This window comes from Manis javanica, chromosome 3, assembly GCF_040802235.1.
Source record: "Manis javanica isolate MJ-LG chromosome 3, MJ_LKY, whole genome shotgun sequence".
NCBI lineage: Eukaryota > Metazoa > Chordata > Mammalia > Pholidota > Manidae > Manis > Manis javanica.
This window is the reverse complement of record NC_133158.1, coordinates 25,612,211-25,623,024: the sequence shown is the minus strand read 5'-3', so window position 1 is coordinate 25,623,024 and position 10,814 is coordinate 25,612,211. Positions and strand designations below refer to the sequence as shown.

Below are 10,814 nucleotides of genomic sequence, written 5' to 3'. Positions count from 1 at the left end.
AACAGGCAGCATCCTTGTCTTCTTGGAACGCATGCATGAATTAAAGGAGTTCAGTTCTTGGAAGGGGGGCTAATACACCACCATGTGCCGAGACTGAACTTTGCCAAAGAGTAACAAAAATTATCTTTGACCTAGACCCTGGAATCTATATGGTTCACAGTAAATATATAACATTGGTTAAAGCATTGGCTTTTTAGCCTCATTGACTGTGATATGGGTATAGTAATAGTAGGTTTCTTGCGAAGTGGTTGTGATCTCAAATGGGAAAATGTGTGAAAGCTCTCAGCAAACTGTAAAACAGTCAACAAGGATGAAAGGACTTTATATTTAAAAATTCAATAATAAGCTAGAGAGAAAAGTACAACAAACACCCAGATACTCAAAACCCAACTTCAACAATTGGCAACTTATGGCCAATTCTATTTCATCTCTAGCCACCCACCCCCATCATTCATTTTTTGAAAAGCAAATCCTTGAATGCATATCTTTTTATCCATATATTTGTCAGTTCATGTGTCTCAAAGGAAGGGATTCTTTGAAGATACATAACCACAAATACCATGATCACTCTTAAAAACCTAAAAACAAAACTGACAGTAATTCCGTAATTCCCAGTGGTAGTATTTCCCTGATTATTTCAAAAATGTTAAGATTAGTAGGTTTGAATCAGTATTTAGATAAGGTTCATGTATTACAGTAGCTGAGATGTCATTCTTAACCTCTAAGTTCCCCTTGTGTCTTCTTTTTTCCTGAAGAAACTGGGTCCTGTAGAACAGGTGTTCTCAAACTTCAGTGTGCATTAGTGTGTATCAGTTTGCAGTAGAACCATCCAGAGAACTTGTTAAAAACAGATGGCTGTGTCCAGTCCCCAAAGAGTCTAACTGAATAATGCTTTTCCAGTAACTTCCCAGATGCTGCTGCTGGTCTGACACAACACTTTAAGAGCCACTGTCGTCCATATCCCAGCCTAGGGGGTTCCCTAACTTGAACTGTCCTTAAACACATTCATCTTCCTCTCTCATTCTTGCTAAGGGAAGTTTAATTGCCAGAAGTCATAATGGGTAAAACTCAAGGTTTAAATCTAGATTCCGAGTTTAAATCTTTTTTTTTTTTTGACACATATTTGCCATGTGGCCTTCGGCAAATCACTTAACTGCTCTATGAACCCGGTATTACAGGGTCGTTGTGAGGACGTAAGAAATGAGATTTCAAAGGAAAGTGCTTACTTACCACAACGCCTGGCCCTTAGCAAATGCTCAATATATTTATTATTTTCAACCAACTATAATAACAGGGCACATAGTCTAACACATAATCTTGAGTTTTGTTGTGTTTTGCCTTCAGAAGAGCCATGGAGGTGCGCTCCAAAGGAGAGGTGCTTAGAGAGGGCGGAGAGAAAACTACTCTCTCGGATACTTTGTGTCCGTTCAGGCTCGGCCCCTTTAAGGAGGCCGGGGGCACGTGACCCACAGGGTCACATGGCTCGCGGGACAACATGGCTGCGCCCTCGCTGGGGCTGGCTGGTGGGCGCTGTGCCTGGGTCGGCTTCGTCCTCTTGCTCCCGCTGCTCTCGCTGGCCGGCCGGGCGGCGGGGGGCGAAGAGGTCGGGGCCGACGCGGGCGCGGCGTCCCTCGCGGGCTCGTGCGGCTGCGGCGCTCCTCAGCGGTCCGGCGCCCACGCCAGCGCCGCGGCCGCGCACCGATATTCGCGGGAGGCGAACGCCCCGGGCCGGGGCCCCAGAGAGCGGCCGCTCGAGTCCACCAAGGTGCTCTCTCGATTCCCCGGGGGCGCGTGGTGGCAGTTGGGCTCGTGGACAAGGTTGGGATGGGCAAGGCAAGAGGTTGGCAGGGAGGCAAGTTAGAGATTTTAGCCACACCCCAAACAGCAACATCTGCTGAGGAGGCCTTCTTCCTCCTCGCCCACAAGACGGCAGAGACCTGGGGCTCAGCTCAATTCTGAGCATGGAGGAGTTTGGTTTGAAGACAGTTGTTCCTCCTTTTCTTACCTCTTACCCTGTTACCTCCTCACTCCGCCTCATCTTTTGATGAGGTTCTCAGAATTTTAAGGCCAGCAGATTCGGATTTCAGTCCTGGGTTTGTTTAATATGAACTGTGTACGAATCAAGACACTGGGTCCCTAACATTGTTGTGTATTTTCTGATAGACTTTTCCGGTAGACTGCTTCTTGGGGAGCAAGGACTTGTCTTACTATTCTGCTATTCTAGCACTTAAGCACATAGGAAGGAGTAAGTGAACTGCACTTGCTTTATTACTATTACTTATCTATGCCTCTCATAATTCCTGGATGTGTTAGGTGCTAAGATACATAAATAGTAACATTAGTAACTCCTGTTACTTCACTCCTACTACCTGCCAGGTGTCTTGCATATTGGTTTGGTTGTGAAAACAACTTGCAGTACCAGAACCCAGGTCTTTGGACTCCTATGTTAGTGTTCCTTCATGTATCCCTACTGCATTCTTTCCTCTTTTCTCTGTCCCACTTTTCTTAAGTGTACGTTAATTCCGGCCAAGTTTTAGGACTTAAGTGAGAGATAACATCCTCTATGAAGCTTCACCTGACCTCTTCCCTGTCCTTCCCTTTCAGAATTTCCGTAGGCTTCCACAGTAATACCTGTTTACTCTGGCATAATTACTAAAGATACCTATCTGTTGGCAACTCTCCACAACTAGGCTGTGAGGGTAGTTGGGGGTCAGAACTATGACTTTTTTTCTTAATTATAAAGTGATAAGAGGTGGGTAACTTGACTTCTCATTGGTTCTCCCTCCTGTATAATTATTGCACTTCAAAAATTTTCCTGTCATTCCTCAGAGGATGCACTGCATTATTACTGTTTATCTTTTATGTGGTGGGGAGCCCTCATTACTGTTGTGTGTTTTGGCTATAGTTGCAGTTGATTTTAATTCCTTTCTAACTTGCATATAATTGATAATCTCTCTCCTTCTAAAGAGAAAGCCCCATATCTGTATATGCATGCACACATTGGTCTGTGTCAAAATTTTGCCTAGAACCTTCTGGCCACTACTGAACCCTCACCATTTTAAATGCTCCAACTTCCATTTGATTGTAGAAGGGGATGTGGGTGCCAATATCTTTGAATCACATTTATAAAATACACATTTTTTTTCATTCCTTTGTAGTGGTTTCTGTATCCCGACTGGGTATTGTATGGGTCATTTTGGCCAGTTCCTGCATTCCCTCCCTTCCTTCTTCACTTCCTCCCACCTTCCTTCCTTGTATAATCCTCTCATTTTATGCTACACTTGCATTCGCTTTCTGTGTTGGAAGGCATCCAAGCTATTCTAAACTGGTAGTTTCTGAGCTCTCAAGCCTTCAAGGACTCAACGTAATGATTGAACCCTAAGTAGCCTTGTTATCAAGACAAAAACTTAGTAGACAGTTCTTCATCTCTCTCTTTTCCATGGTTTCAGATGTTTTAGGTCATGCAGATGACTTTGGTCTAATTCAGACACTTAGCCATTTATTCTGAATTCAGGGAATCCAGTATTATGGGAGAGGTACATGGTCATAGCAGAAGCTCTTTGTTTTCTCAAAAAATTTTTAAAGACTATTTTTTTAGAGCAGTTTTAGGTTCACAACAAAATTGAGAGACAGGTACAGAGACTTCCCATATAGTCCTACTCCCAAACGTGCAAGCCCCCTCCTAACATCCCCCACACCAGAGTGGTATATTTGTTACATCTGATAAACCTACATTGACACATCATAATTACCTAGTCCATAATTGTCCTTAGAGTTCACTCTCGGTGGTGTATATTCTGTGGATTTGAACAGATGCATAATGACATGTATCCATCATTTTAATATACAGACTATTTTCAGTGCCCGAAAATTCCTCTGTGCTCCGCCATTCATTCTTTTTTCTCCTCCCCAGTGGCTCCCACTGATCTTTTTTTATCTTTGTCTCTATAATTTTGCCTTTGCCAGGATGTCATATAGTTTGAATCATACAGTATGTAGCCTTTTCAGATTTGCTTTTTTTCACTTAGAAATACACATTTAAGCTTCCTTCATGTCTTTTTCTAGCTTGATAGGTCATTTCTTTTTAGTGCTGAATAATATTCTGTTGTCTGGATGTACCACAGTTTATCCATTCACCTTTTGAAGGGCATCTTGTGAGTAAAGCTGCTGTAAACATCTGTGTGCAGGTTTTTGTGTGGACATATGTTTTCAACTCCTCTAGGGAAATGCCAAGGCATGTGATTGCTGGATCATAATATGGCAGGAGTGTGATTAGTTTTTTTAAGAAGCCACCAAACTGGCTGCAAACTGGTTTTCCAAAGTGGCTGCATCATTTTGCATTCCCACTAGGAGTGTAGGAGAGTTTATGTTGCTCCACACCTTCACCAGCATTTGGTGGTGTCACTGTTCAGTGTAGTCATTCTAGGGGGGTATAATAGTATCTCATTTTAATTTGCATTTTTTGTTTGACATGTGATGAATGTCTTTGCTGTTCTTGTATCTTATTGGTGATGTGTTTGTAAGTCTTTGGCCCATTTTTTAATTGGATTGTTTTCTTACTGTTCAGTTTTAAGAGTTTTTTTGTATGTTTTGGATAACAGTCCTTTATTAGATGTGTCATCTGCAAATATTTTCTCCCAGGCTTGTCTTCTCATTCTCTTGACATTTTCTTTTGAAGAGCTGAAGTTTTTAGGTTTATTGATGTCCAGCTTAGCAATTTCTTTTGTGGATGGTGCCTTTGATGGTCTGTCTAAAAAGATATCACCATACGCAACGTCATCTAGGCTTCCTCCTATGTTATCTTCTTGGAGTTTTAGTTTTACATTTAGATCTGTGACCTACTTTGAATTAATTTTTATGAAGGGCATAAGGTCAGTGTCTAGATAGTATTTTTTTTTTGACTCTTCATAATCAACTTTAGAACCAGCTTTTATATCCATAAAATAACTTTCTCTGATTTTGGTTGGGGTTGTAATGAATCTGTTTTTTTCTTTGTTACCCGTTTATTTAGCGCCCATGTTATGTAAGACTGCTCTATGTCCTGGGCATAAAGAAAAGAAAAAAGACCTATGCCCTGTCCTGAAGGCATTTACCCTCCGGTAGCCCTCTCCCTCTCCCTCACCTATTCTTGTGTAGGTACCATTTTTCTATAGTGACAGCACTATGGGAGACATATGTATGAAGCACTTGAAGAGAAAGAAAGGATTCATTCTTCCTGGACAAGTCAGGAAGTACCTCACAGAAAAAGTCGCACTTGAGCTAGGCTTTGGATGAGACATTTTCAGGAGCTAGGGATGGAAAAGCAGATTGAAGGTATTTCCAGGAAGGAGAATAGCATTGGCTCAAACAAAGCCCTGTGCAGGTGCATGCTGTGTTCTTGGCAATGCCAGTAATTTAAGGTTTCTGGGGGTGACATCTTCAACACTTTTTAATGTGACACTTTTGAGGTGTGAGCCTTTTTTTGTATTTTAATTCATTTAACGAGCACTTACCCAGATGAGGGATGCAAAGAAAAAAATAGCACTGGGCCCTACCCTCAAGGAATTCACAGTTTCACTGAAAAGTTATGGCAGTAAAAAACAATATAGATATTTTTAAATTTTACTTAAGTTTCCTCTTGTTAAAAAATACTTAATTCTCATCGAGAAAATCATCCTAACAATTTTCTACACAGCCTATTATTTCATTGACATTTATTCTATAATAAATTCATAATATTTCTTTTACAGCAGTTGTTTTTAAGGCATTTGGAATCACAGGATGATATAATTGTATGTAATGTCTATATGTGTAGGTAATTTCAGTCCTGATTTCTTGTCTAAGGATGTTACCAATTCAGTAATGCTTGCCTCGGTGTCACAGCACAATTGAATGCCATCTCTTCCATGACATCTTTCCTCCAGGCAAAAGTACTTTTTCTATCTTCTAAATCCCCATAACATTTTATATTGTCTGATGACCACTTGCATATTTTCTTTAATGCAGTGTTACTTGTATAGTTGCCTTATATCTCATTCTACATGGAAATTATTTTTAGACCTGTTTTAGTCTCTGTATCCATCAAGTTCCTTACACATTTCAGGCATTCTGTAATGATTTCCTGAATGATCTGTTACCTTTTTTTGGTGGATACAAAATTGAGAAACTTCTGTGGGAATAAAGGGTGCCATATACTTTTTAAAGAAACTTTGTAAAAATATTCTTTGGTTCTATCTGATCCTTCCAAGAATCCAGTGAGAGGTATGATCCCTCAGTTTCCAAATGAGGCAACTGAGGCTTAATGGAATTATAAATGTGAGGGTTTGAAGGAACTAGAATGCTCTTCCATCTGTAATTAATGTCTGTCTTTTCAGACAGTAGAGTGAGAGAATGGTATAGCTAGATAAGCCTGTATAAACAGGTAAGGCAGCAGTTTCTGGATGGATCCTCTGGACAAGCTTGTTCTTCAAGCTTCCTCCTGAGCCTTTACATTTTTATGGTAGATTTGAGGGGAGGAAAGAAGGAAAGGGAGAAGAACTATACAAAAGAGTTGTGTATAAACTTATATAATTTTTACACATAAGACAAAAATCTCATGGTGTAGCAAGTGAAAGGACAACGCTGGGCATAAGCAGAAAAACGTCAGGAAGGGGACATTTATAGGTTCTTATAGTGGGGAAATTAAAAAATAGAAATGCCCCCAGACACAGTTGATCCAGGGTTATAGGCAGCATCTCCCGATCTCTTTCTGGCTGGCTGTTGGCTCTTTTGTCTTTGTTGGCTCTGTTTTCAGATAATGTCCCTTTAACTATGATACAGCAGCTGGAAGAGAAAGAGAATGCCCCTTTACTCATAGCTCCAGCGAAAGTTCTAAGACTCACTTTGATTTGGCCATGGCCCTGTATCCCTCAGGACGTCTCTGTGGTCTAAAGAATGCTGTCATTGGCCAGGCCTGGGTCTTGGGACATGGAGTAGAGTCATCCCACACCACCTAAGTCACACAGACTTTGGGCTCAAGAAGTTGTTTCAAAGCCATTTCAGGTGCCCTCACAAGAACAAGGGGGGGATGAATGTTGGGTGGGCAGAAATAATGGGATGTTTGTAGCCCAAATATGGTTCTAGTGATAGTCAAGTGACCTTAACTTGACCTGTGCTTTTGGCTTCAGTGGGAAAAACTGATATGGTGGGGGGCAGGGGTTACTTTACTTTCAAGCAGGTATGGATTCTCTGAATGTGGACCTTCAATGAAGACTTGATTAAAATGGTTTTTATTTGGCCTAGAGTCCTCTAGAGTGAGATATCTGATGGTCTAGATTTCATTAGAAAGACATGTTAAATTTGTAGGACAGAAAATGTCACTTCATCAGTAGAAATTGGAAATTATGATCCACTCAGAGCAATGCAAGATATTTTTATCTATAGCCTCAAGAATGGAAACTTGGGTTATTCAGTGGTGGCTATCTCTGATGGTTAATGAGAGAAGGAAAAAAAAGAAACTAGGCCAGGAGTCCACAGTGGAAGTTGTGAATGTATTATCATTGTTGGTGCTTACCTTGAAGGAAAAGAGGATGGAAAAGATCAAATAATTGTGAAACCTCATTAGATACAATGGGTACAGCTTCCTGTGCAACTTGTCTGTGCAATGAGAGATGTCCAGCTGTTCTCAGAATGGGACCTACTTGTTTGTTGCTGGAAAGCTTTTTTTCCCCTGAAGACTTTCATGAAACCTTTTATTAGATCATTTAAATAATCATTTCAGACTATTTGGTGTTTATCGTTCTCTGTCTGACTTACTTCACTTAACATGATGTCCTCCGGGTTCATCCATGTTGTTGCAAATGACAAAATTTCATTCTTTTAGGTGAATAGTGTTCCATTGTATATGCATATACTACATTTTCTTTATCCACTCATCTGCCGATCGACATTGTTTCCATATCTTGGCTATTGTGAATAGTTCTGCAGTAAACCGGGGTGCATATGTTTTTTTGAGTTAATGTTTCATTTTCTTTATATAAATACCCAGAAGTGGAATTGCTGGATCACATGGTAGTTCTATTTTAAATTTTTTGAGGAAACTCCCTACTGTTTTCCATAGCAGCTGCACCAGTTTACATTCCCACCAACAGTGCACAAGGTTTAATAATGCTGCGAATATTTGTGTATAATTTTTTCATAGACATATGTTTTCATTTACCTTGGATGTACATCTAGGAGTAGAATTGTAGAGTCATATAACTCTTTCTTTAGCTTTTTGAAGAACTGAGAGACTGTGTCTAATGCAGCTGTGTCATTTTATGTTTTCACTGGCATTGTTTGAAGGTTCCACATCCCTGTCAACTCTTGTTATTGTCCGTCTTTTTGAGTATAGCCATGGTAAAGGGCATGAAGTGGAATCTCTTTTTAGTTTTGATCTGCATTTCCCTAAAGACTCATGATGTGGAGCATTGGCCTGTATTTTTTAACTGAACATTTTGTGTGTAATACTCAGATCCTGCAACCAGTGCTGGAAATAGAGAGATGAACAGGCAGTTACTGCCTTCTTGGAGTTTAGAGTTTATGTGGGGTGGTAGAGAGGAACAAAATAATTGAAATTAGAGTTTTAATAAGGTCTTAATACTTAGAGATAAGGACATAATAAGGACAAGACATAGTCCCTTACTAAACTTTTTAGATTTTCCATTTCAGTGATTTAAAAAAAAATTAAAGTGTCATCAATATACAATCTTATATTGGTTTCAAATATACAACACAGTGGTTCAACGGTTACCCGTATTATTTAATCCTCACCCCCTCTAGTGCTGTCACTATCTTATCAATGTAGTAAGTTGTTACAGAATCATTAACTGTGTTCTCTTTGCTGTACTACCACCCTTGTGACCAACCTATATTGTGCTTGCAAATTATTGTGCCCCTTTATCGCCTTCTCTCTCCTCATGACCATCCCTAACTCCTCCCCCTTGGTAACTGCTAGTCCCTTCTCAGTGTCTGTAAGTCTACTGCTCTTTTTTTCCTTCTTTTTTGCTTTGTTTTTATACTCCACAAATAAGTGGAATCATTTGTTATTTGTCTTTCTCTGCTTGGCTTATTTCACTGAGCATAATACCCTCTAGATCCACATGTTGTTGCAAATGGGAGGATTTCTTATCTTTTTATGGCTGAATAATAATCCATTGTGTATATGTACCACATCTTCTTTATCCATTCATCTATTGTTGGACACTTAGGTTGCTTCCATATCTTGGCTATTGCAAGCAGTGCAGTGATAAACATAGGGGTGCATATGTCTTTTAGAATCAGAGACCTTGTTTTCTTTTGATAAGTTCCTAGAAGTGGAATTACTGGGTCATATGTATTTATATTTTTAGTTTTCTGAGGAACCTCCATACTGATTTCCACAATGGCTGTACCAATTGACGTTCCCACCAACAGTGTAGGAGGGTTTCCCTTTTTCCACATCCTTGCCAGCATTTGTTGTTCCTTGTCTTTTGGATGTTGACCATCCTAACTGGTATGAGGTGGTATCTCATTGTGGTTTTAATTTGCATTTCCCTGATAATTAGTGATGTGGAGCATCTTTTCATATGCTTATTGTCCATCTGCATTTCTTCTTTGGAGAAGTGTCTCTTCAGGTCCTCCCTATATTTTAATCAAATTTTTTGTTTTTTGGATGTTGAGGTATGTGAGTTCTTTTTATATTTTGGATATCATTCCCCCCTTATCAGATGAGTCATTTATGAATATATTCTTCCATAGTGTAGGATGCATTTTTGTTCTGCTGATGGTGTTCTTTTCTGTACAGAAGATAGTTTGATGTAGTCCCACTTGTTCATTCTTTTTGTTTGTTTCCCTTGCCCGAGCAGATGTGTCCAGGAAAAAGTTGCTCATGTTTATATTCTAGAGACTTTTGCCTACGTTTTTTTATAAGAGTTTTATGGTTTCATGACTTACATTCAGGTTTTGATCCATTTTGAGTTTACTTTTGTCTATGGAATTAGACAATAATCCGGTTTCATTCTCTTACATGTAGCTGTTCCGATTTGCCAACGCCAGTTGTTGAAGAGTCTTTTTTCCCATTGTATATTTATGGCTCCTTTATCATATATTAATTGACCATATATGCTTGGATTTATATCTAGGCTCTCTGTCGTGTTGCATTGATCTGTGGGTCTGTTCTTGTGCCAGTACCAAATTGTCTTGGTTACTGTGGCTTTGTAGTAGAGCTTGAAGTCAGGGAGCATAATCCCCCCAGCTTTGTTCTTCTTTCTCAGGATTGCTTTGGCTATTCGGGGTCTTTTGTGGTTCCATATGAATTTTAGAAGTATTTGTTCAAGTTCATTTTGATAGGGATTGCATTGAATCTGTAGATTGCTTTAGGCAGGATGGCCATTTGACAGTATTAATTCTTCCTATCCATGATCACAGGTTAGATTTCCATTTATTGGTGTCTTCTTTAATTTCTCTCATGATTGCCTTATAGCTTTCAGTGTAAAGGACTTTCACCTCCTTGGTTAGGTTTATTCCTAGGTATTTTATTCTTTTTGATGCAATTGTAAATGGAGTTGTTTTCCTGATTTCTCTTTCTGCTAATTTGTTGTTAGTATATAGGAATGCAACAAATTTCTGTGTATTAATTTTGTGTCCTGCAACTTTGTTGAATTCAGTTATTAATTCTAGTAGTTTTTTGTTGGAGTCTTTTTTCTCTGTGTAATATCATGTCATCTGCAAATAGTGAGAGTTTAACTTCTTCTTTACCAATTTGGATGCCTTTTCTCTCTTGGTTTTGTCTGATTGCCATGTCTAGGACTTTCAGAACCATTTTGAAGAAAAGTGCG

The 10,814-nt window shown here is 39.5% G+C and overlaps 1 protein-coding gene across 6 annotated transcripts in view; it reads left to right on the top strand.

The window, feature by feature from the left end:
• Positions 1-1,460: 1,460 nt before the first annotated feature.
• SUMF1 (sulfatase modifying factor 1) overlaps positions 1,461-10,814 on the top strand; it is an 83,314-nt gene continuing 73,960 nt past the window's right edge. For 3 of the 6 annotated variants that reach the window (XM_037019374.2, XM_037019373.2, XM_073230962.1), the window contains exon 1: positions 1,461-1,765. In XM_037019374.2, coding sequence (XP_036875269.1) covers positions 1,496-1,765 — 270 coding nt within the window. In that variant the 5' untranslated portion in view covers positions 1,461-1,495. The remainder of the gene's footprint in view (positions 1,766-10,814) is intronic. The other 3 variants (XR_012128978.1, XM_037019372.2, XM_037019375.2) reach the window with 1 other exon arrangement.